Consider the following 27187-nt stretch of genomic DNA (forward strand, 5'->3'; position numbering starts at 1 on the left):
CTTCAGGATACGTATGTGGCAAACCCAGAAGTATTTTTCTGGGTTTCGCCTCGTGCGCAAGCGCAGAAGCACTCTACGCACCGCGTGCATGTGCAGAAGCGCCACCTCCAGTTGCGAATTCCTTGGGATGTGACCGTAGCTCCAGAACAGATCCTGTTCGCAACCAGAGTTACCACTGTATTCCAAATCAGGACATGCCATATACAGTGGTACCTCGGGTTACAGACGCTTCAGGTTACATACGCTTCAGGTTACAGACTCCGCTAACCCAGAAATAGTACCTCGGGTTAAGAACTTTGCTTCAGGATGAGAACAGAAATCGTGCTCCGGCGGCGCGGCGGCAGCGGGAGGCCCCATTAGCTAAAGTGGTGCTTCAGGTTAAGAACAGTTTCAGGTTAAGAACGGACCTCCGGAACGAATTAAGTACTTAACCTGAGGTACCACTGTATTTATAATATAAAAGCATGTCATTACCGGCAGTTTTATTTTTAATACTTTCCCCTCCTAAAACTGGATGTTTTATTTCGGTTATATTCACACCATGCATTGAAAGCACTATGATACCAAGCTTTGAACTTCCGTGGCTTCCCCTAAAGAATCCTGGGGGCTGTCGTTTGTTAAGGATGCTGGTGTTGTTTTTTTTTTTAGGGGACGCCTCACAGAGCTAGAATTCCCAGCATCTTTAACAAACTACAGTCCCCATTATTCTTTAGGCGGGGAACCATGGCAGTTGAAGTGGTGCAACAGGGATTTAAATGTATGGGGTAGCTGTGACTTTTTAGTTCATAAGCCACACATAGCAGAGGAAGGAAACCTACGCCATAATCCACAAAGTCTCCAAGTCACTAAGGGCTTTTCCTACAATTCTGAAGGCATGGGTCCAAGTGGTTCTAAATCAGAAAAAAACAGTAATCCACTGAAAACTGGAGTGCCTTTTTCCTCTGACTGAGCACTAAGGAATGGTTTCTCCCTGGGGAAAGAAGCAGGGATAGAGGAAGTGTGGATAACCCCTAACTCTTCTGACTCACGGCGGGAGCTTTTTCCACCCCGCCACCAACAGGCCGATCAACCAAACATTTCTCCCTTTGTACCATTTCATCCACAAGAGCCCACGGATCCTATTGAGAGAGCCAGCAAAAACTACAAGAGACTGCCACTCAAAAGGTGCTTGAAAGTGTTACTCTCCTGCGGTTGTAGAGCGAATCATTTATGTCCATTATAAACCAGTTTATTGTGACTGTCCTCCTTTGCCTATTTGGCTGGTGCCATAAAACTCTAATTATCCCCAATAAAACCAGAAAAGGTTCCTAAACAACGTGTTGAGCTGATACAACACAATAATGAGCAAGAAAGCGTAAAATATGGGGCTTGGATGGGCCGTCCCCCTTTGGCATTCAAATCCAGCATTCTGTTGCTCCTCCTAGCAGTAGAATGGGGAATAAATAACTGAGAACCTTTTTAAGTGCTCCCCTTCCCCCAGAGAACTAACCCCTACAACTTTATTCCAAAGGACTGAAAATCTTAAGACACATAGAAACAGGTATAATTAAAGAAGAAAGCACTTGTCTCCTTTACGTGAAGAGTAAGTTGGTATGTTGTGCTAATATCTCTGATTTGGTTGACTTTTGATGAGTTGATTTATACTAGAAAGAGAGATGTCAGAATGGACGCCACATCCATTCCAAAACACCACAGTTCATCTCTGGTGTGGCTGAACTCTCTTTAGCTACTCCACAGTGAGTGAAATCCACTCACAGGAAATGTAATTAATTAATTTCTTTAATTCACACATTTCAGGGTCAAGTCTAGCTATTTGAAAGCAGATGCCCAGGCTCAATCCTGGCCCAAATTAAGTCCCAAGTACCATCTTGGGATTCTCCAGATGAACTGTTTATTTGAGCATTTCATCTTCATCTGCTTGCACAAGGCTTATGAAGAGGTTAAATAATGCCCAGTCTTCATTGACCATTTGTTCAGATTTGTTTGCAGGAAGGTTATACAAAAATGAGCATTTGTCCTTATTTGCTTGCAGGGTGGTTATGCAGTCATTTATCCCACCCTCTTTAGTACATTTAGTACCCTCAAATGTCTGATTTTATAGAGGACACTTCCCAGACTGTCACTATTTTCGGGTAAATTTTAACTGCCTACTGGGAAATTCAGGTTGCAGAATTAAAGTTGAAGTGGAGCTCCTGAGCGACAAATCCACTTGCTGAAAAGATGATGATGATGATGATTGCAATACAGAAAGTTATAGGGAAATGCACATGAAAGGAGGATAACACTTCAGGCAGCAAAGTATTTTGGGCTGAACCTGCACTAGGGAAGTATCTATGGGGCAGACTGTCACTGTTTTCAGGTGGGATTTAACCTCATCCTGGCAAATTCAGGATTGTGTAATGAAAGTTTATTTGGAGCTCTTGAGCAACAAGCCTGCTTCCAAAAAGAAAGAAAAAAGACAAAGACAAAGGGGACTTTTTGCGATTAGGAAAGTGATGAGAAGATGCCCTGGAAAACTATGGAATAACAATTGCTTCCTGCGCACAAATCAGAACGAATGCTTAATAAACAGCCAATGTTGTCTAACCTCCCCACAAACCTTGTGCAAACAAATCAGGATGAGTGCTCAGTAAGCAAGAGGTGTGGAAGCAACCTATGTCTGGATCCTCAGTCCCTCATCTGTAAAATGGGAGTTATAATGAACTCTCTATAGAGTTATAGGGAGTTATAGATCACAGGCTTGTTGTGCAAGCAGACACAATGAAAATTGTCATCAGCAATTAAAAAAACCTCTCCCCTTTTGCCATCCTCTTAAGAAGGTTTAAAGAAAGTTACATACACACAAAATGTATAAATTATGCTATACCTCTCTCCTCATCCTTTCAGAATTCAAAGCTTAATTGCATACAACTGTTGCACATTATTTAGTACTGGCTAGAGTGGCTTGGGACAGAAGAGGGTTGCAGACGATTTGAGGCATGCTATTAAGCAGTTAAGGAATTTAGTGCTCCAGACAACCCTACAGAACAGTGCAAGGACAGTTCAAATCCCAGCATGGAGAGTCATCAGTGGGGTCAGCAAAAAAAACAGCCAGCCGTGGGGAGTTGCAAATTCCATCTCTCCCCTGCCCCTCGCATTGTGCAGGTGAGTAAATTAAAGCGGGGATATTAAACCTCCAAATAAGAGCTTTGCGGCCGTAGGTTCCAGCTCTTTTTCTTTCAGTCTCCGGAAGGGATCCTTTGCACATCAGCTGATTAGGGAAGCCTGATGTGCAGGACTGTGGAAGGATCTCCAGTGTGTGGCAAAGGATTCTGGGATACATTCTAAACACAGAAGAGCCCTGCTAGATTGGACCAAGAGTCTGTCTAGCCCACCACCCTCTGTCACACACAGACCATCCAGATGTCTTAAGGAAGCCCAAAAGCAAGACGTAACAGCAAGAACGCTCTCCCCAATTTGTGATTCTCAGCCACTGGTATATAAGAAGATTCCTTATACCCGGTCAGACTATTTGCCTACCTAGCTTACTACTGTCTGTTCTGACTGGCAGCAGCTCTGCAGAGGCAAGGGCAAAAAAAAGGGTCTTTCCCATCACCAACCACGTGGAGATGCTGGGGTTTGAACCTAGGACCTTCTGCATCCAAAGCAGGTGCCCTAACACTGAGCTATGGCCCTTCCCTCTAGACATGGGAACATAGGAAGATGCCTTATACCAAGTCACACCATTGGTCCACCTAGTTTAGTATTGTCTACACTGACAGGCAGCAGCTCTTCAGCATTTCGGAGAGGACGTATATCCTAGCGCTACCTGGAGATACCAGGGATTGAACCTGGGACCTTCTGCATGCAAAGCATGTGCTCTGCTACTAAAAGGCATACTGCTTCTGGGCCTGATCCTGGGAGAAGCATATAGCCAAGATGATTGGGAGCCATTGATAGACTTGTCCTCCGGTTCAATTTGTCTAATCTCCTTTCAAAGCCAACTTAGACAGTAGACATCATCATATTTTACAGGAGCAGATTCCATCAATCAATTAGAACAGGTCCTACAGACCACACACCAGTTACGGAGAGAGGGTCACAGCTCAGCAAGAGAGCACATGTCCACATGCAGAAAGCCCCTGGTTCAATATCTGGCCCATTGAAGAGGAATAGATAAAGGTTTCTCCCTCTTCATTATTATTATATATTGGATTTCTTACTCACCCTTCACCATAAGGTCCCAGGGTGGGATACAACAATATAAAAACACAGGATGAAAATTATTTTGAAACAATTTACAATCATAAGAATAGGATGGGCCCCAAATATATGGGTTAATCTATATCTACTAGGTGTCCGGGACGCGGGTGGCGCTGTGGGTTAAACCACAGAGCCTAGGACTTGCCGATCAGAAGGTTGGCGGTTCAAATCCCCGTGACAGGGTGAGTGCCCGTTGCTCGGTCCCTGCTCCTGCCAAGCTAGCAGTTTGAAAGCACATCAAAGTGCAAGTAGATAAATAGGTACCGCTCTGGCGGGAAGGTAAACGGCGATTCTGTGTGCTGTTCTGGTTCTCCAGAAGCGGCTTAGTCATGCTGGCCACATGACCCGGAAGCTGTACACCGGCTCCCTCAGCCAATAAAGCGAGATGAGTGCCACAACCCCAGAGTCAGCCACGACTGGACCTAATGGTCAGGGGTCCCTTTACCTTTACTTTACCAGGTGTCCAAGGCCAGAGCAAAAAGACGCATCTTCAGCAGATGATGAAAGCTGTGCAATGAAGGAGCCAGGGACATCTCCGTCAGGAGAGAATTTCAGAGCTCAGGGGCTGCCACAGAGCACCTTATCATGATGCTCTCTCTGTGCAAACTTGCAAACTCTCAAGAACAGCATTAAGTTCAAGAGGACCTCCCCTGTGCCAGTTTTAACACCCAAGAAGGGTCTGTAAAGGAGATGGTCTTTCAGATATTTCAGATGTTTACTCACACACCATACATTTAAAGTACAAGACTTCATCCAAAGAATCCTGGGTACTGTAGTTTACCTTCCACAGAGCTACAGTTCCTGGAACCCATTACAAACTAGTGGAAAGGAGGGGTACAAGTTTTAACTAAGTAGATATTTCCAGGAGAGGGGAGAGAGAAGGGTTGCCACTTAGTGGTAGAGCTCCTGTTTTGCATGCAGAAGGTCCCAGGCATGCCCAGTTTTTTTTAAAAAAAACAGGTAATAGGTGAGGGGAAAGACCTGGAGAGCTGCTGCCAGTCAGTGCAGGCACCACTGAACTAAGTGGACCAGTGGAGTATATTGCAGCTTCCTATGTTCCTGGAATGCACCGTAGCTAAGCAGCAGCGTACCTGCTTTGCCTGCAGAAGGTTCAATTACTGGCCCCTCCAGATAGGGCTGGGAGACACCTTTGTCTGAAATCCTGGAGAGCTACTGACAATACGGAGCCTGATGGACCTGATTGGTCTGACTCAGTATAAGGCAGCAATCAGCGTGGTGACTATTCCATGTCTCTCAGAGTGTTTAATTTCACTTTGGTTGGCAAAGCTCTCTACTTTCGGACTGAAGTCTGTGCCCTCTGAGGCAAACGAGGCCTGTAATGGCAAACCTTGCAAAATGCTATTTATTTTATTGTTTAAAGGAAGGGATATCGGGAGGATGGGTTAAAAGGACCACATTTAAGAGCCTTTCCACCCTCTCGGAATAAACTGGACACTGGCTGAACCATCTCAGTGGCCCCGTAATAAGAGAAAAAACAAAAGAGAGTCATCGGCTAATTCAACAGATGCTGGAGGGATGCGGAGGACACATCAAAGGCACCCACACTGGTTCAAAGCCCCAACTTTAATTGTCAATTAAGCATGCATAACCGGGAGGAGTTGTGGGGGGCTGGGGGGGGGGCTGGAAACAAAGCCATGGTACCCCCCCCCTCCCGACTCCATGCTGGCGTATTATTGTAAAGGCAAGCAGGGAAAACACTGAAAACAGCTGATTTTGCTGACAGTGTGCTGGTAGTGCATCTTGTAAGCAATCAGGCCCTGACAGAAGAGAGCAAGCTCCTCTCTCTGTCACACGGGTATTGTGTGGGACATTCCACCACTAGGGTCACATCGTGGTCAGTGGGGAAGACAGTGGAGCCGCTTTAGGCAGCTGCTTCAAAGCACATCCATATTTGGCTTGTTGCATTTGCTATCTGGGACGGAGGAACACGGCTACATACACACCATACGTCTAAACCATATTTGAAACAAACATCCCTGTGAACCATAGTTTACCCCTCAAAGAGCTACTGCTCCCAGCACCCTTCAACTACAATTCCCATGATTATTTGTATTTTTGTTATACAGTGGTACCTTGGTTCTCAAACGCCTTGGTACTCAAACAACTTGGAACCCAAACACTGCAAACCTGGAAATAAGTGTTACGGTTTGCAAACATTTTTTGGAAGCCGAACGTGCCCCGTTTTGAGAGTTACGCTTCCGTTTTGAGCGTTATGCTGAGGTCTGTCTGTTTTTGCTATTTATTTTGCGTTTTTGTGGCTTTTTTGTTTTGTTTTGTTTTTGTGACTGTGTGGAACCCGGTTCAGCTACTGATTGATTGATTGATTGATTGATTGATTGTGCGACTGCAGTACATTGTTTATTGCTTTCATTTTATGGATCAATGGTCTCGTTAGATAGTAAAATTCATGTTAAATTGCTGTTTTAAGGGTTGTTTTTAAAAGTCTGGAATGGATTAATCGATTTTGCATTAGTTTCTATTGGAAAGCGCACCTTTGTTTTGGAACGCTTTGGTTTTGGAACGGACTTCCGGAACGGATTAAGTTTGAGAACCAAGGTACCACTGTATTTGTATTTTCCAGCCCACCTTTCCTCCTATCAGCTCAGAGGTGGGTAATTAATAACAACAACAATAATAATTGTAAGCTTCCAATTGGGTTGGACTAGACGACTTTAAGCTCTGTAATTCTAAGGTTCAGGACCCGTCCCCCTTCAATCTTGGCGGCAAGGAGTGGTTTTGTGATTCCCCTCTAGCACAAGCTGCAATCAGTTAAAGGGATCTATATAGTTTTGCCACAGCCTGATTATTACCAGCGTGTGGCAGCATGGAGGTGAGCTTCTACACTGGTGGCACCAGGGTTGTGGAACCGCCAGTGTTATACTGAATTCAGGTTGCTCCCAGACACCCTGTTTATTGAGTGTTTATTCTGATGATTCGTTTGCACTGAGTTTGTGAGGACATCGGAAGACAGTCACATTCATTTAAAGCACATGACTTCCCCCAAAGGATCCTGGGAACTGTAGCCTGCCCCTCCCGGAGTTAAAACTCCCAGCACCCTTAGCAAATGACAGATCCCAGGCTTCCTTTTTATGGTGGAAGCTATGTGCTTTGAATGCATTATGTGGATTGTGCAACCGACATTATTCAAAGATTGCTTTATAGCATAAAGCCATCAAAGCACTGTGTAAGATAAAAACCGACCCAGACCTCAAAATGTAACATTTTCACAACAAAAGCATCATTCTGACAAATTCTAAAAACCAAAGAAGAATATTTGTGCAGATCTATAATTGATATCTTTTAAATGACCGGGTCAACCATCAGGAAGAACCTTCTTAAACAAAAACATTATTTAAGTTTTTAGTGACAACTCATTCTGACTGGTGGGTGGAGGGATCAGACAACATTGCACGAAGCAGTCATCATCCCACACTTTCCAACTGGATGATCCCATAACTTTCCTTACCACATAAAATCCAGTGTGGGGTGGTCTTTTTGGGGAAGGCGGGGGCAAGTAGCTGTGCTGCGCAAGAGTACCAAATCAGCTTTTATCATACAACCCGAATTTGCTGGCATGTGATTCAATCCCAACCAGAAAACAGAAAATCTGGGTGCACTCTAGCACAGTGGCTGTTCCTAAGTGTGATGCAAGATTTTGAGTGCTTCCATCATAAAAGATGACTCAAAAGGACCCATTTATCAGTTCCCTGTTTGTAACCAGCAATGCTGGATAGAAGTTCTGCAGCCTTCCATGCTGCAACTGGGTGGGATTACATTAGTTGTCTCCCTCCACCCATTCCTTTAGAAAGTGGGGGGGGGTGAGAGAGAGAGTGATAGAGATTGAGGATGCTGTATTGTTTAAGGAACCAGCAGCAGAGACCCAAAAGAAAAGAGCTAGTGACCCCACACTGACCCCAACACAACCCTAGCTGTTGTTTGCCTCTTGAGCTCGCTGACTTTGGTGTGTAGATTACAGGTACAAGAACAATGGGGATTGTTCTGCCCAACAATGCTCCTTACTCTACACCACTCAGTCACTTGAGATAGCCTCCCCCCTCCCCCAATTAAGCGCCACTCTCTTCTAGCCTTGTCCCTTTCCAAACTCTCCCAATTTAAATGTGCCTGCTTCCCCATCTCTCGTCCTTCCCCATTCTCCTGCTTTGCTTTTGTGACAACCCTCTGGGTCCACCCAACAAGTAATAAAATGACCAAAGACTTGCCATAAACACAGATGGGAGAGAGCATGAGACAGGCAGTGAAAGTTCCCCTCTGGGTGTCCCCTTTTTTACTGTGCATCCATGAGGATTTGTGCCCATGATGGCATCAGGAAGGTTTTTAAAAAAACTGTTGTTCCAAGGGACACTGCCTCTTGACAGTGGAGGCAGAGCATAGCCCCTGTGGCTAGCAGCCATTGGTGGCAGCCTTATCTTCCATCATTTTGTCTAATCCTGTCTTAAAGGTAAAGGGACCTCTGACCATTAGGTCCAGTCACGGACGACTCTGGGGTTGCGGCGCTCATCTCGCTTTATTGGCCGAGGGAGCCGGCGTACAGCTTCCGGGTCATGTGGCCAGCAGGACTAAGCTGCTTCTGGCAAATCAGAGCAGCACACTGTTTACCTTCCCGCTGGAGCGGTACCTATTTATTTAGAGCTGGAGCTCACCCCGTCATGGGGATTCTGTAATAAACGAAAATCTGCCCTTATTCCCTTATGGGGGACACAAGAGCCCTTATAGAGACCTTTGTAGGTTCTCCATCGGTCAGAGAAAAGAACAGAGGCCAACCAGAGAATACTGAGAAGCAAAGCAGCTCGTAAGCCTGATCTTTATTGATCTGTTGCAACAGGGTGCTCCCCTCACACGCAGGAAAGGAGCAGGACCCAGAACCCAGGTGTGCCCGCCCTTATATAGACATTTTAAATTGCCCACCCTGGAGTCTAAGACCACACCCAGAAATATCATGCATACATCACAGAAGGGGTGTAGCTCAAGACCACCCCCCAGACACATCATACCTACATCACAGAAAGGGCGGTCTACTGCAGAAATCTGAGTGCGTTGTTTATCTACTGTCGTTGTTTATCTCCTGTCTGGCAGGTTACGTGTTAATGCTTACTTGATTGGATACTCTGGGGTGCCTGGCCAGTATTTTGTAGTGACAAATACTTAGTTCCTGAGCCAGGTCACAGGCTCACCCTATTCATACACAGATATACCCTTAAGACAGGTTTTGTGAATGAAAAGACAATGGGAAGGCTTTTCCATTTTCCTTTGACCTTGCAGAGAAAACATTTGGTCAGTTTGGGAGCCAAAATGGCTCCAGGACTGCCCTCCTGTGCTGCCTCAGACATGTGGCCCATACATTTATGTACGTATTTGCTTGGCAAATCCATGAACATTTTATATAATTATATATAATTTTATATATATAATGACACACACACACACACACACACACACACACACACATATATATATATAGAGCGGGGATTCGAACCGCCAACCTTCTGATCGGCAAGCCCTAGGCTCTGTGGTTTAACCCACAGTGCCACCCATGTCCCAATCCTGTTTCAAAGCCATCCAAATTGGTGACTATCACTACATCTCTTTGGAGCAAATCCCAGAGTTTTAACTATGCACGGTGTGAATAAGTATTTCTTTTGTCTGTCCAGCATTTAACTTCATTGGATGGCGCAAAGTTCTAGTGTTTTGAGAGAAGAAAAGCTTCTCTCTATATTCACTTTTCTCATACCATGAAAAATTTTATACACCCCTGTCACACTGTCTCGAACTCGCCTCTTCTCTAAACTAAAAAAGCCCAAATGCTGCAACCTTTCTCCCCATAGGGGTTCCTCATCTTGGTTGCCCCTTTCTGAACCTTTTCCAAACTGCACAGAGTCTTCCAAATGTGGACATGCCATAGATCTGTCCAGCACTCTGTTCTCACAGTGGCCAGCAAACAGCAAACAAAACCCGAATGCTATAGCACTCTGCTCACCTGCAGTTCCCAGAAACACAATACCAGCATTTATGAGATTTCGTAAATGCTGGTATAACAAAGTCTGTTACTGAGTTCCCTGTTGTCTGTTTTTGATTGTAAGCTTCTTGCAGGCAGTGAACTACTTCTGGTTATGTCACTTTGTTATGTCGTCATTTACTCTGAAATGTACTATAAGCCGCAAACACCGCAAGTGCTTATAACAGTGTTTGCTGGGGAAACACGTAATTCTCATAATTCTCTCTCCCCGCATTTCCTTACCTGACATTTTGCTTGGCGGGGAAGAGCTGGGTTGCGCATGATGGGGGGAATTGTGGGAGAGTAAAAGGTTCATGCTGTGAGGTTGGCCCGTGCTGTAAGCATCCATAGCCAGCTTCTGACGAAAAGCCTCCTCTTTCCTCCGGTTCGCAAACCAGTTGTAGACCCGGACTTCCGTCACCAAATTCGAACCCAGTCCATGTGCCTTAGAGGGGGATACGCCCCGCTGGTGGCATTCTGCCCTAGGAGGAGAAGAATAAAGAGAGCTCATTGAAAAAGCTTGCAATAAAAGCCTTCGGTAGGCAACCAGAGCTATCCTGGCACTGCTGGATCAGGCCAGTGGCCCGTCTAGTTCAGCATCCTGTTCTCACAGTGGCCAACCAAATGCCTATGGGAAGCCCACAAGCAGGACCTGAGCACAACAGGATCCGTCCTTTCTGTGGTTTCCAGCAAACTGGCATTCAGAAGCATGCTGCCTCCAGCAGTGGAAGCACCTTAAAGACTTAACAGATTTATTATGGGATAGGCTTCTACGGATGACAGATTCCAATGGCATTCAGAAAACCTTATGTGGACTTAATGGGGGTAACAGCGGCTGTCTAGATGCTGCTGAAGTGTTACGAGTTGAGCTGTTGAACTGATTTCTTATGAGCTCAGAACTAATAGTATGAGGCACTTGTAACAGTTTAGTGTGGCAGCACCTACACCTTGAAACTCCCTGCCTATTGACATCAGGTAGTGCCTTTGCCGTACTTCTTCCGGCACCTGCTAAAAAAGAGTTTTCGTTCAGGAAAACCTATACAGACATGTAAAAGCTGAAATGTGCTTTAATCTGTTTTTAGCTTAACTCTTGATTTCACTTATATTTAGAGTTGCGCGCACACACAAACACATTTTCAACTTTAGTCTTTTATTGACTTTTTAAAAAGATAAATGGCTTAGAATTTTGATTTACAGTCAATGGGTATATAAATTTTGCCACACAAATAAACAAAAGTCCCATCATTCCTGACCACTGGCCACACTCAAGAGGGACTTATGGGAGCCGAAAACCCAAGGTGAAAGTCAAGCTTTGCACAGCAGGAGAGGGTATTTTGGTTCTATCAGTCGCATCGCCTGGACTATCTTCTCTACCCCCAGAGCAATCTGAGCATCAGCAGGAACACCAGCTGAACAAAGCAAAAATGATCCAAGGCAGTGCTGATTGAGGCCCATTGGACAGGCAGAGGGGACCAATTCTAGTTTTGTCTCTATCCTCCTCCCTGCTGAGTTATACAAGGGCAACACTGAGACTGCGGAGGAAGATGACAGCCAGTCTCAACCCCTGGCCTGATGATTAGTAAGGGGGCAGGCGAGTTGGAGGCTGGCTGAGGGCAGACTGGGATTGGTAGGGCAGTTCTCCCAAACAGATCAGCCTCCACTTCACAAAGGGCTCTCAGGAATCCATAAGGATCCATTAGCCTCCAAGGTGGGACGTTCTGATAGGTTTCCTGAAGAAGGAAATTAACATGCTTGTATAAAACGTGGCCTTCCTTTTAAGCCATGTTATTACAGAAAAGAGAGACTCTAAATAAAATAAGTACTATAACAGGTTGGTGTTTTTAATTTTAGACAAATTTAAATTTGCCTGCCTGTTGAGATCAAGGAGGCATTGTCACAGGACTCTTTCTGGCGCCTGCTAAAAACTTTCTTGTTTACACAAGTTTACCCGGATGCTTAGAACAGGCATAGGCAAACTCCCACCCTCCAGATGTTTTGGAACTACAATTCCCATCATCCCTAGCTAACAGGACCAGTGGTCCTGGCTTAGAAGGTTGAAGTTTCATTTGTTTTAGCAATTGAACTTTTTATGTTTTGAAGTGTGGGTGTAATTTTTTCTTGATTTCCTTGTTTTATCATTTTGCAAAATGTTTTTAGGGTTTTTTGCAGTCAAGCATTGTATAAATCTTATGAAATACAGTAAATAAATATTTGTTTGCTTAAATTATCATATTTATCATCATCATCAACCTTGAAAAGGCTACATGGGAACTTGTGCGGATGAAACAAAAGTAAAAAAATACATTTAAAATATTCTTGAAACTGCTCCTGGCATATACCGTGATAGTGATATAAAAGTGATATAAAGGTTTGTTATTCACCATGAACCCTTTCCAGCACATCTTTTTAAAATGCATAAACGCATCCCTATGAATGCTTCTAGGGCATTCTAGCCCCCACGGTATATAAACCTCTGCCTTTTGCATGGCTGAAATACAAACTACTGTAAAATGTAGGGATCATATAATTGCTCTGCCCAGGTCTGCAGTAGAAACTGGTTGCACATTGCCAAATGTTGCCCTCAATTAAATATTGCCATTGGACTGGAAGAAGTTGCTCAACTCAACACTAGGAGCTCAACCTTTTTATTTAATCCATTTCAATATTGCATTTTTATATCGTCATAATCTGCCCTGGGGCCATTTTTGTCAAGAGCAGCTTGGAAATCCCAATGAGAATAACCAGATTATATTTTGCTTTCAGCCGCCTACAAAACCAGGGGCCATTATACACCCCTTGTGGAGGCCCCGTTAACTACGAACCCCACAGTTTTGGATCCCCTCCAAACCTGTGCCAAAGTTTTGCAGTGAAAACCCCACATTTGGGCACAAGTTTGAAGGGGATCCCTAATTTGGGGGTCCATCCTTAATAAGCCTCCTCAGGGACTGAATTTAACTTGGTGGAGGGCTGGGTCTCAAACTCCTGCAGGCCTTACCCAATCCCGGGTAGTTTTTTCCTCTCCGTTGTTGACTTATTCTAGATGGTGAGAATACCAGGTTCTTTTTCCTTTGACACAGGACGTGCCAGACACTTCACACAATGGGGGTTAACGAAAACAATGCACCCTTTGCCCTCTGCCAACAACTAATTAGTAGCAAGACAGGGGGGAAGACGCCTTTGTCTTTTGTGCAGGGTTTAAGTTTTAGGCGTTTATTCCCCCCCCCTTATTTCTGTTTACCTGTTGCACTCCTCAACCAGGGCCTCCCTTTCCTCCTTGTTGGGGTTCTTTTGCCGGTCATAGGCCTGGTACAAGATCTGCTGCGAAGCGGGGCCCCACTTGAACCGGTTCCGCCTCATCTTCTTGCTGGGCGTTTCGGCGCAGGGGTCGTCCAGCTGACCCACCCCCTGGCTTTGCTGGTTGAACTCTGGAAAGAGAAACAGCAGCTGATCTTGACTGCTTTTGTCTGTCATATTTCCCGAACCCTGGACTGTCTGGTTGAATTCTGAAAAGAGAAAGGAGCAGATTTTGATCGGGCCTATAGCCGCCGCCACTCAACAAGAAAACCTTCATTGCACAAGAGTAAACTTCACTTCATGGAAGCCAGACAGTCTGATCAAGCTTCTCCTATATGCACAGCTGTCAACGTTTTCCTTTTTTTAAGGGAAATTCCCTTATTCCGAATAGGATTCCTCGCAAGTAAAGGGAAAAGTTGACAGCTATGCCTATATGATGCAGTTTGCTGAGGCAAACTAGGCCCGCATCTGGGGCAAGGGTAGCCTTAACATTAGGGTTGCTATATTTCAAACAGTGAAAACCCAGACAGAAAAAAAATTGTTGGCCTGGCAACCTCTGAATGTTATTGGACTACAACTCCCATCAGCCTCAGTGGACAGGAATGATGGGAGCTGGAGTCCATCCACTCCTGGAGGGCACTGCCCTTGGCTATTCCCATGATGTGCTTTTGAATTGCTAGGTTAAGTGTGGGGAGAGCAGGCAACAACCCCTCTGGAGATCTTGTTTGGCCCAAGGGACTGCAATTGCTTCTCACTACAACAATTACGATCCTCCATTTTGTACAGATTGTGTGATTAAGGAAACACGTCGAGCTTTTAAAAACCTCTTTCCAGTGAAGAAAGGCACATGATGGGCCCATTTATTTGAACGTGCTACAGTGAGTTGGTGGGTTGGGAACCTGCTTTCAAGCAGAGAAGCCACAGGTGGGAGCAATCTGTAGGAATATTTCTGTGGAGTTGCAGCCCCAATGTCTCCCTGTTTCAAAACAGGGAGTGCTTTAGTAAACGATGGAAGTGGTGAGCACACTAGTTTCTGACAAAAAAATGGGGAGAACAGTGCCTCTACATTTTACCTCATAGGTGCAAATGCTAGAAACATATTATTTTTTAAAATGAAAACTGGGAATCTGGGGGTTATGTTTCATCAGGTCAGGGACTGCCCCCTTACCTGCCCCATGTATATCCATGAACAGAAGGGAATGCTTAACCCTTCTTGGGATCCATCCCACAAAGCTATTTTTATTCCACTCTAAGATCACATTGAGATGATCCCAGCTAAAAGAAAAAGTAGCTTCCCCTTCCACCAGGTGTTTTTTCCCTTGAAAATTGCTCAGTGGCTGTCCACGTTCAAAGGCCCAGGCTCGACACCCCAAGACAAGCAATGCTGAAATGTTTAAACTTCAATCTAGCAAGAGACAAATAGCTCAAAAAGGCTCCAGTGTGCTTATTGTTTATTTGTTCAATTATTGCATTTAGAGAATTCCCCGCCCTTTCGTTAAAAAAATCCCCCTGACAACTGAATAATAATAATGATAAAAGGCATACAATAAATACCCATTGTTTGTAGGCAATAACTGTATTTTCTTAGCTATTAGCCATGGCAAAATTGTTTATGGGTAATAACTGTATTTTCTTAGCTATTAGCCATGACAAAATAGAAAGCAAAAAGCTAAACAAGCAAACGAGTTTAAAAATTTCAACACAAGAGACATAGAAGAGCAGAATACTGTAATAAAATCTGGCTGAGCCAATAAAAGCGACTTATTCAATATGCTAGGAAAATTTAAAAAGACATTAGATTTGGTGCCAAGCAAACCTCCCTGGGGAGGGAATCCTACATATGGGACCACCAGCTGTGCCCCCCCCTTTGTATGCAGAATGCCCTCTCTCAATCCAGAAGTAGCAGGAGACTAGAGGAAGTTTACTACCAATCCAGGGCTTGTGTGTAAGAAGCAGGCAGCTGATCTCAAGTTAAGCCCTTTAGGTCAGGGATGGGGAACATCTGAAGCCCTCCAGATGTTCATGGACTCCATCTCCCATCAGCCCATCCAACAGAGTCAGTGGTCAGGGCAAGCCCACACAGAAGGAGCAGCCGGGTACACTTGCCCCAGGCCTTGGAGGGCTATGCCAGACTTACGCTGTCATGCCAAGAACACCCCATGGCTCCTTGCCGCCCCAGGTCTCAGACAAGCCCTAGAAGGGGCCTAGCTTCAGGCAATAATTCTGTGTACATTTAGGTCCCATCTGCACTAGACTTTTAATGCAGCATCATACCAGTTTAAATTGCTGTGGACCCCAAGTATGAGTCCTTATGTAGCCAAAATCCATGCAGAAGAAGACGACTTGGAGGGACCCAAGGTTTGCACAAGTACAAAAGATTTGCGGCGGGAGATCTCAATGAAAACTGAGAATCCTAAGTAGGCACAGAATACTGACTGACTGTGCGGGGCAGAAAAGCAGGAGATGGAAAGGATTGTCTGGTTTAGGGTATGACTGGCTGCCTGCCTGTTACCCTCAATAGGAGGAGAAGCCACAAACTAACCAAAAGCTACGACAAACTGCAACTGCATTCACAACATAATGTGAAGTCATGGGTTTTGTTTTACCAGTTGGTTCAAACAAACTGTGAGTTGTCTCACAGATGAGCAAACAAACCAAGCCAGAGCTTTTTCTTTTCCAGCTGCTCTTGACAAGCATTTGAGGTGACTGCCCCAACAAGCCACGCTTATTCAAGGCTTGGGCTCAGAGGTGTAACAAACCATGGTTATAAGCCATGGTGTTTGAGCAGAGGCTAAATGGGCCACCAGTCAAGGCCACCACAGGATCCTACACTGAAGATCGTATGAATCAGGGAGTTGCACTTGAATGACTTCCAAGGTCCTGTCCAACTCTGTATGGTTCTGTGTCTCTAGAGAGGTTGGTCTAAGCTCCTTGGCCCACCAACACCCTAATCAAGTTGTGAGTTTGAATTGCCTGTAAGGTTGACATTTTCTCTCTCTGGGCTTGCATACACCAGAGAAAAATGTGGATTTGCACCAGCCTGTTTCCCCATTAATTTGGGGACATCAATATGATGTCCTCCCCATCCCAGCGTTATCCCAGATCTCTCCCTGCTTTAAATGTGGGCCTTTTGATCTTTGGAAATTTTGAAACAGCCAGGGTTTGAAAATCTTGCATTTAAAATGGGGATGGGTCCAGGAAGACTCTGGAATGATGTTCACATTTTGGTCTTGTGTGGACAAACTCTCTTTCTCTTCCTTGTAGGCTTCAGTAGCACACAAGAAATTCAGAAGGTTAAGCTTTTCCCTGCATGTTGAAAACCTGAGCTGCTATGATTCTGCCTTTTGTGTGGCTGTTTAAATGCTCAGAAATTTTGCCAAGATAAAAAGAAAAGAGGTGGGGGTTTTTTAGGGTGGGGCAAGAATCTTATACGTGTTGGCTAATTGAGAAGCTCTGATCTACCTCAGATCTATTCATCAAAAACAGTGATAATTATACTTTGCAATACCTCCTTGGTATCTCGTGCCCTGCTTAAACCTGGTGCCATAAAACAAAAGAAAGCAAAACAAAAGTCAACCAGTTTATCTTTGGATGTGTCAGAACGCAACCAGCTAATTGGATCACTCTGTCCGCATGACATTGTCCTCCCCAAGGCAATCGGGCTGCATTTTGACACAATAGCCTATTTAAATTTACTCAGATCTCTGTAGACAAGCCTGGAAGGTAATTCTACCAGAGAAGAAAGCCCGGGTCGCTCTTGCTCTTCCGGTGCCACAATGCCAAACAACAAAAACAAAATGAAACGTTTGTGTATGGGATTGGCAGGGGGGAGGGGGAGAGCAGAGATGACAGAAACCCAACTTTCCAGATGGGAGGTGACAGAATATGTGGCACAATCCTATAAACAGCTACTCAAAACTAAGTCCCACTGAGCTCAACAGGGCTAATGCCTAGATAAGTGATAACAAGATTATCTTCGCCTCAGCTCCCTGATCAATAGGGTAGGTGAGGCTCTATGATAGAGCACTCAGACACTTTTGTCCTTTGTCTGTAGATCACGGTGGAGCAGGATGAAGTGTGGCTCTCCAAATATTGTTGGACTAAAACTCCCTTCACATTGGCCATGCTAGCTGGGGGATGATGGGAGTTGTAGTCTAATAACATGTGATGGGTGGCACCGGTCCCCCATCCCCTAAAATTGAAGGGTAGCCCAGAAAGCTGCCTTAATACTGAGTCAGACCAATGGTCTGTCTAGCTCAGGGGTCAGCAAACTTTTTCAGCAGGGGGCGGGTCCACTGTTCCTCAGACCTATATTTTTTTTTTGGGGGGGGTGAACAAATTCCTATGCCCTACAAATAACCCAGAGATGCATTTTAAATAAAAGCACACATTCTACTCATGTAAAAACATGCTGATTCGCGGGCCGGATTTTGAAGGCGATTGGGCCGTATCCGGCCCCTGGGCCTTAGTTTGCCTACCCATGGTCTAGCTCACTATCATCCATGCCAAGGGTAGCCATCATGGTATAGCCCAGATGTTTTGGACTAACTACAATTCTTGTCGGCACGAGCCAGCATAGCCAATGGTCAGGGAGGATGGGAGCCATAATCAATATTGGCTACCCCTGGTCTACTTAGAAGCATAGGATTGTAGAGTTGGAAAGGAGACAGAGGGTCATCTTAATCCACACCCCTGCAATGTGGGAATCTCAAACACATGGTCCTTACATACCAAACCTTGCTTAGCTTTGCAAACGTGCTAGAACATTTCCTAATCTTGCCCGGAGATGCTGCAGTTTGGAACCCTATGGCCCTCCAGATGTTGCTGGAATAAAAACCCCATAATCCCTGGTTACTGGCTACATTGGCTGGGGTTAACAGAAGAAGAGCCCTGCTGGATCAGGCCCATGTGGTCCAGCATCCTGTAGTGGCCAACTAGATGCCCCCGATGGGAAGCCCCCAAGCAGGACCTGAGTGCAACAACACTATTCTCCTCACTTGGGGTTCCCAGCAATTGGCATTCAAAGGCACATTGCCTCAGGCAGTGGAGGTCGAGCACAGCCAACGTAGAACATCCTTCTGTGGTGATGGAACTGCAGCATCTCAACCGCATGGCAAGTGCATGTCAACAGGTCGCCAGCTGGAACCCACTCTCTTGTCAAGTTACACGCAGTCACACAAACAAACGCAACAACATGGAAAAAAAAATATGTACTTACGCCGGAGAATCTCCCGCTGCTTCCGGACGTACCACGTATAGAGAGCCGCCCGCTTCTGCGTTTTCATGGGCGTCCCCTTGTTGAGATGTTGCGAGAGGTGGGACTGATTCAGTCCAGTGACATCCACCACCTCCCTCTGGGGGATGTTGTGTTGCTGCATGTAACCCTTGATCATCTTCGCCGCTCGCCAAGGGTCCTCGCTAAGAAAGGGGGGAAATGACAGTTAACCTCTGCTCTGTAGAAGGCACTAGAAGAAATAGTTTTAGGCATGTAAAATGTTTGGAGTGTTGAGGATCAAAAAGTAGGATGGGGAGTTATGCTTCTTCTCTTGAGGGGAAAGCACATTTGGAGAGAAATTTGTTTAAAATTTACCTGATGACTCAACCCAGGGTGGTTCTAAAATATTTGCCGCCTGAGGCTGAATAGCAAAACGGCATGGTTTCCCCCGCCCCCAACAAAGGCACCCAGGCCAAAGAGCTGTTGGACAGTGGAACAGACTCCCTCAAGAGGTTGTAGACTCTCCTTCCTTGGAGGTTTTTAAGCAGGGATTGGATGGCCGTCTGTCATGGATGCTTTAGTTGAGATTACTGCATTGCAGAGAGTTCCCCATTTCCTCTCAGTAAAAATGCAACAACAACAAATAATTAAATAACTATTTGCTGCCCTTTCATGTCACCCAAAGCATCTGCCCTAGGCAAGCCACTTCACAATGCCTAATGGCAGGGCCGGTCAGAAGCTGACTAGAAGCCATGATGCAATGATGCAGGGCAGAATTAGCCATTCATAGATTCAGGTCTTCAAGTAAGCCAAGAAACCCACTTGTATGTACACAAACACGTACATGAAGTTATTTGTGTTTTGACTTTTATAAAATGAATCATACAGCTACTCTGGGAAATTCTAGATACACATTACTGGTTCTAACTGGAAATCACTCCAAGGCTGACTCCAAGTGTGTGAAGAAGATGCAGAACACTCGCAGCCTGAAATTTTACCTCAGATGTGATGGCCTCGCATTTGCTCTGCTCACAAGGGCTGGCCTCCGTTGTGAGGTAAAACTTCATGCCCTCATTTTGAGGGAGAAATGTAGTAATTGCCTCTACCTTCCTGATTTTTTTAAAAAAATCACCAGAGCGTGTTGAGTTACTCATAGACCAAATTACAGGTCTCTAGGACATGTGGAAGTAGTCTAATGATGTTGGCATGCCATAAGAGAGTGGCATTTTAATTTCACACATTATCCCACACTGGGCATTGCAAAATGGCCACTCACCACTATTACCAATATGAAGTCCAGAACAGGGGGCAGTATTTGGGGCTCCAGTAGCTGCCTGAGGGTGGCCAGATTCATCTTTGCGATTAATCCACATCTGAGCAGGATGCTGAAGCTTCAACAGGTGGACAAAGTGCTTCTTTGTGGGAAGGGGGCATAAATAAGAGTATCCACCATCTGCACTCAGTGTGGAAATTAAATATAAACTCCTCTTGCCTTCAGTCCCCTCAGAAGTACTCCACACCAAAAAAATTATCCTGCCACATTATTCTTTTAAAATGTCTTTTTATTGCAACAGACCAATATGGCTATACATCTGGAGTTTGTCACTAACCAACTGAAAATGTTGCCTCTGAACATTTTCTCACTCTACCAGGGAGTGCACAGTTGACAGTGGCAACTTTTCTTACAAAACCACACCGCTTTGCGATCTCTTTTCTTGCCTTGTGTGCCCAGAGTTATTGGATGGAAGTCAGGCCCTTTGCCGAGTCACAGAAACGTACGATAGCTACATGCACGAGGTCAGGAAAACACACCAATCCTCCGACAAACATTGGAAGTTGCCCAATCACAGGCGGCTCGCGGGTTTGTGGTTTCGGATAAGTTTTGTCACAGAGTTTACCTGCCCTGCTCTCCCGCCCTCAGCGTCTCAGCCATCTTCACAACAAGGGTAGGCAAATAAAACCCCACAACATCCTCCCAAGAAATATGCCAAGAATTTATTCTCCTGGATTATTAAAAAAACACACACCCTGGCTCTCTGGATTAAGAAAACCTATCTTAACTATATCTGCACTGACATACAAAGGGGATTTGCCCTGCCAGGCATTGCAGAGACACAAATTTCTTCCTCCAAAATCTGCCCTTTCCCTCAATGCCGCCCCCACCCCCGCCTGTCTCATATCTGTGAAGGGTTCCTTGTGGGTACATTCTACATGTTTTTGACCCAATAATTGAGTATTTGTGGTGGATTTATCCTGTTTTCATTGGTGCCGTGGGGCTTTCCTAGTGGTACATCCCATTATTGCTGTCTGGAAGGGGTACAGCGCAACAAAAGCAGAGCAAAAATAAACCAGAATATTGGCGGTATAATAAAGCAATGGGATTTCAGGAGGCAGTTGCAGGATATGTGTTGTTTGGCAACGAAGCAGCAGGCACAAACAGCGTTGAAAAGCAGGGCCGTGTGGGACTGACCCCAATACTAAAAGGATCAAAAATAATCATGAACACACAATAAAAAGGGTGTCTGGAGGTATCCCAAGTTACAAAGCGCCTCTAGACTCTGTTACTTTTTCTTCAGCAGGCTAACAGCACTGTTATTACTAACCAGTAACAAAATGTCGTTGTATGAAGTGTTTCTCCCACACCCAAGAATCCTAAGAACTGTTGTTTACCCCGAACAGCTACAATTCCCAATATTCTTTGCAGGGTGAGGGAATGTGATCTAAATGTGCTTTTAATTGTATGGCGTTTATGGAGCCTGTGCCAGCCATACCTTCCTCCAATCTGCTCCCCTTCCCCTCCAGTTCTTCATTTCCCTCCCCATCCACATTGTCATGAGTCCCAAAGTCCTGCAAGGCTCAGGAGTGGAGTGGCAGACCTTAAGATGACGGAGGATGGGAAACAGGAGGATGAGGCCAGGGTGGAATCTAAAGGTAAAGGTACCCCTGCCCGTACGGGCCAGTCTTGACAGACTCTAGGGTTGTGCGCCCATCTCACTCAAGAGGCCGGGGGCCAGCGCTGTCCGGAGACACTTCCGGGTCACGTGGCCAGCGTGACATCGCTGCTCTGGCGAGCTAGAGCCGCACACGGAAACGCCGTTTACCTTCCCGCTAGTAAGCGGTCCCTATTTATCTACTTGCACCCGAGGGTGCTTTCGAACTGCTAGGTTGGCAGGCGCTGGGACCGAACAACGGGAGCGCACCCCGCCGCGGGGATTCGAACCGCCGACCTTTCGATCGGCAAGCCCTAGGCGCTGAGGCTTTTACCCACAGCGCCACCCGCGTCCCTAGGGTGGAATCTAGACACACATAAAAAACATTCTGAAAATGATTTTTTAAAAGCGGTTTTAAAAATACATTGAATTTTCCATAAGGCTCACCATCGCCATCTAGTTTCACAATCGTATATTGCATGTAAAACACACTCCAAACATTTTATTTTCAGCTGTATAGCTGAATCTCAGGAAAAGGGACTGGAGGAGGCATGTACTTCCCCCTTTCCTGGATAAAGCTTGTCCTTGCTGAGGAACCAGGACTCCCATCTCCCCTCTTCCCTCATGAGGACATGAGCCAGCTACTGAATCCACGGAGGATGCCAGCCAACCACTAGGGCTGGAGGAACCAGAGTCAGAAACCCTGGAGAGATGCTGCCAATCAGTGTGGGCAATACTGAGCAGGACATACTAATGGTCTGACTCAGCTACCTGTGTCCCTAACATAGTGAGCAAGCTTTCTTGAGTTCCTACGAAAGGCATTCTTATCATGCTGTTATTACTTCTGGTTTTATTATTATTATGAACCAACAAGGTACCTGAAAGCTTAATAGCAATAACGACTTGTTGCATAAAACAGTGAGGTGGTCAGACCAATGTCCCCACTGTGGAAAGACGTGTGGATCCAGAATTGGCCTCCACAGTCACTTACAGACTCATTGTTAAAATCGTGATTATGGAAGACAATCTTATTCGGCTACGAGTGATCGCCGAAGAAGAAGAAGAAGAAGAAGAAGCATACACATTGAAAGCACATTTATAGCATATTTTTCCCCTCCCCCAATACTGGGAAATGTAGTTTGTTAAGAGTGCTGGGAATTGTAGCTCTGGGTGTAAACTACTGTTCCCAGAATTCTTTCCAGTGTGTGCGCTTTAAATGCATGGTGAGTACGCTATCCTAGATGCTCTTGAAGAATAATCGTATGTGTCATGAAACGTGTGTCCATACTCCCTAAATCAAGGATGGGTCTTCCAGGTATTGGGCTACCTTCCACCATAGCTGTCAACTTTTCGCTTTTCTTGCGAGGAATCCTATTCGGAATAAGGGAATTTCCCTTTAAAAAAGGGAAACATTGACAGCTATGCCTTCAACCCCAGCCAGCAGAACCAGTGATTATGACAGCCATAGTCCAGCAGCATCTGTAGAGCCACGGGGTCACCGCCCCTACCCTAGGTGGCAAAATAAGTTCTCATGGGATGGATGTGTGCTTATTATTTTGTGCTCATCACCCGGTACACAGCGGGCCTGTGGGCGGGCCTGAACTAGGCTCCCTAATGCCAGCCTCTTCTCCAGGTACAAAGGCTCCCTTTAAAGCAAACAGGGACCTGGTTGCAAAAGCCTCTTCGGGGCCATGGGATTGATCTTTTGTTTGCACAGGAGGGAAACTTTGCCCTGACACTGGAAACCCTGGTGTACTAAGGGCAGGGGCTCTGTGGGTCTTCTCCATCCAAAACTGCACCAGGGGAGAGGACTGAGCCTGCAATGGCATCGTGATTCAGGTTGTGTTTCCTCAGCTGAGGTCTACCTCTTCACCGCTCTTGGATATTGATTTGATCCAGGGGAGGGGAGCCTCTGGCTCAGAGGCTGGAAATGGGCTTCCAATTCTCTTTATCAGGCACGTAGGAGTCTCTGCAGCCCATGCCAGTCACTGGTCTACCTTGGGTGTTCTGTTTAGCTGGAATCTGTTCTTGAACTATGATAATATCTCCTCCTTGCCCGGATGAGAGAAGTGAGTGGTTGTGCATGGGCAGGAACACCTGGTTTATTCATAGTTGGAATGTTGGCTGTTCCACAAAGGTAAAAGCCACATATCTCTCTTGCTCTGCCCACTTTTGTTTCTGGCTCCATCAACTTTTTCTCTGGCCTCTCTCCATTATGGGCTTGTGGCCCCTGGAAAGCTGCTCACAAGAGAAAGCGGCCCTTGCGCCCCTCCCAGGTCAGCTTGTGAAAAAGTTAAGCAATCACAGTAAACCAGATTAAAAGAAATACATTAAAATGAGAATATTAAAAGCAGTCAGCTGTTTTTTTAAAAAATAGTAATCAGGGCAAAAGCAATGTACAGACTATTTTAAAGCCGGGGACGGGTTGTGTTGAAAGACGGCACATCCATTGCATTGAATATTTATACTGTTTTTAATGGGATTTTTATTGCTTCTTTTATGTCTTCTATTGTGTTTTGCAATAAAAGAAGCAATAAGAATACAATTGGAAATCATTCAACATCAAACACAGTGAACGGCAATCAACAGAAGACACAGAAAAACCCACCAAGAGACCCTAAGCAATTTTCAAATGGTCTGTGCGGGTAAAAAAAAGAGGAAGGAACCGCTGCTCTAATATTAATATAGGTTATAGGTCCCCAATGGACCAGGAAGTTGCATCTCTGGGTGGCCTTCAAACGGCAAACTTCTGTTTGCTTTTTAATTATGCACTGAAGACTGGTCTCTTTTGGTTGTCTGCTTTATGAGCCATGAGAACACACAATTTAGTCAAGTCACAAGAACTGTCATTACAGTCCACCACCCCACCACCCCGCCACCCCATGACTGGTGGGGCGGGGGAGAGGAAGAAAGAAAGAAACAGCTTTTAGGCTGAACAGCACCAGGTAAGCTATACTGTGACATCTCTGACTCAATCCAGTTCATAACCAGTCTGCACTCATCAGCTGTGGAAAATCACCTCCTACCCTATCAACACAGAAGGGAAAAAGACAAAAGAAACAGGTGATCAATTAAGGTGGGGAACCTCAGGCCCAGAAGTCAAATGTGGCCTCCAGACCTCTCTGTCTGGCCCTCAAGAAGTCTCTCCCCACACCTCACCCCCCCACCAGCACAGCATTGCACCCAAAATCTTTTTTGCCTGTCTGGAATGCGTCCTTGGACTGTGATAACGCCTCTCACTTGCCTGAATGAAGGATAGAGAGAGGGGTGGGAGTGTGTGTAGGAAACAGTCAACTACTATACAAAGGTAATATTTACATTTGCTGCTTAGACCACTTTTACCTTTAGCCCCACCCACCACTGGCCCCTGCAAGGTTGATCAGTAGGGAATGAAGACCTAGGAGTGAAAAAAATTCCCCAGTCCTGAATTACTGGGATGGGTGGGAAAGGATCTGTTCCAAAACACAGGTCCTCCCCTACCAAACTACCCAAAATTATGTCCCAGGTGCATGATAATTCCTCAACAGTGTCTATCTTTGGTTGTTACATGTTTCAAAAGGGGAGGGGGATAAAGACAACAAGGTCTATAGAGACTGAGCTGGATTTCCACTCCCTTCCCTTCCTGTCCTTTTCCCCTTGTGTGTATCATCATCATCATCCTCATTAGCCTGTGGGCAGGGACTGTCTTGATTTAATTCCTGCATTGAACTAGATGACCCATGAGGTCCCTTCTAACTCTATAATTTTATGATTCTATGAATTGATTATATGTAAGCTGCCCTGGGCGCCTTTTTGCCTGAAGAGTGGGGTACAAGTACACAAAACAGATAAATAAATAATAATCCCTGTACCACATGCTACAATGCAAGCCTATGGAAGCCTGTACAAGCAGAGCTTTCCAAACTTTTCATGCTGGTGACATGCATAATTTCGCGATACAGTAATTCAGTTTTACTAGCAAACCAGAGGTTCAACTAACCCCTTATAAGAGATATGGACACATATGGCACAACACACTTACACACGGCAGCTGACACACTAAAGCAGGGGTCAGCAAATTTTTTCAGCAGGGAGTTGGTCCACTGTCCCTCAGACCTTGTGGCAGGCCGGACTATATATTTTTTTTTTGGGGGGGGAATGAACAAATTCCTATGCCCCACAAATAACCCAGAGGTGCATTTTAAATAAAAGGACACATTCTACTCATGTAAAAATACACTGATTCCTGGACCGTCCACGGGCCAGATTTAGAAGGCAATTGGGCCTGATCCGACCCCTGGGCCTTAGTTTACCTACCCATGCACTAAAGTGTTGCGACACACAGTTTGGAAAGCTCTGCTGTACTGGGAAATGGAGCTGTAATTTAGAGATGAACTAAATACCATTTGTATTATAAAACTGCAATCACAAAGAACATGATTTGTGCTTTCTTACTCCTTTCATCCCGATTCTCAATATATAATTTACTCAAGAAGGAAGGAAGGATTGGAATATTATTTTGGAAAGGACAAGCAGGCCACTAATCTACTACTTCCCAAAGCAATTTAGAAAATATCATCTCAACAATATATTCTGTTCTTTCCCTTCTTTTCAACAAAGTACTCTCTGGTCTTCAGCAGATCAAGATCACTAAAAATAATGGGTGGCATTGGGGAATTAGACTGCATTTAGGACAAGCAAATTCTAAATGACTAAGGAAAATACAAGATATAGCAACTCGGATCCAAGGACAGGGATAGCTGCTCTAGTTTGTGTAAAGCAAAGACCGGTTACAGTACAGATGTCAAAATCAGAAGGAAAATGCCATGAAACTGAATGGGACTTACTCGCAGGTTAAACGCATGCAAAGGTTTGTAGCTCTGCAGCGCGCAATCCTATGCAGCTCTCCTCAAAAGTAAGTCCCATTTAGTTCAGTGCGACTCAGTCCCAGGTAAGAAGAAGAAGAGTTTGGATTTGATATCCCGCTTTATCACTACCCTAAGGAGTCTCAAAGCGGCTAACATTCTCCTTTCTCTTCCTTCCCCACAACAAACACTCTGTGAGTGGGGCTGAGAGACTTCAGAGAAGTGTGACTGGCCCAAGATCACCCAGCAGCTGCATGTGGAGGAGCGGGGAATCAAACCCAGTACACCAGATTACGAGTCCACCGCTCTTACCCACTACACCACACTGGCGTGTATAGCAGGGCAGCAGAATCTTTTTTTAGCCTGAGGGCCACATTCCCTACTGAGCAACTTCCCAAGGGCCTTATGCATATGATGGGCATGGCAAAAGCGCGCAGAACAACAAATGTACATTTTACCTTTGTGCTAGGAGATTTGTTTCTACACACGCAGGTGCCGTAAATAACAATGGTAGCAACAGAACCCCCATTATCCTGGAATGGGAATTGTAAAACAAAACAGAACACCTGTTTTCATATTTTTCTTCTCATCAGCCATGAGCTCCATACCTTGTTCAGTGGAGTTCAAA

The 27187-nt window shown here is 45.3% G+C and overlaps 1 protein-coding gene across 3 annotated transcripts in view; it reads right to left on the reverse strand.

Annotated features, from left to right (window-relative positions):
- Window positions 1-27187, reverse strand: part of HNF1B (HNF1 homeobox B) — a 58973-nt gene that overhangs the window by 20846 nt on the left and 10940 nt on the right. For 2 of the 3 annotated variants that reach the window (XM_082200813.1, XM_082200814.1), the window contains exons 2-4: window positions 18789-18988; window positions 13515-13779; window positions 10520-10758 (exon numbers count right to left, since the gene is read on the reverse strand). In XM_082200813.1, the coding sequence (XP_082056939.1) occupies window positions 10520-10758; window positions 13515-13779; window positions 18789-18988 (704 nt within the window). The remainder of the gene's footprint in view (window positions 1-10519; window positions 10759-13514; window positions 13780-18788; window positions 18989-27187) is intronic. The other variant, XM_082200815.1, reaches the window with a different exon arrangement.

The sequence above is a fragment of the Podarcis vaucheri genome (genome assembly GCF_965113315.1).
Source record: "Podarcis vaucheri genome assembly, chromosome: 15".
Classification (NCBI taxonomy): domain Eukaryota; kingdom Metazoa; phylum Chordata; class Lepidosauria; order Squamata; family Lacertidae; genus Podarcis; species Podarcis vaucheri.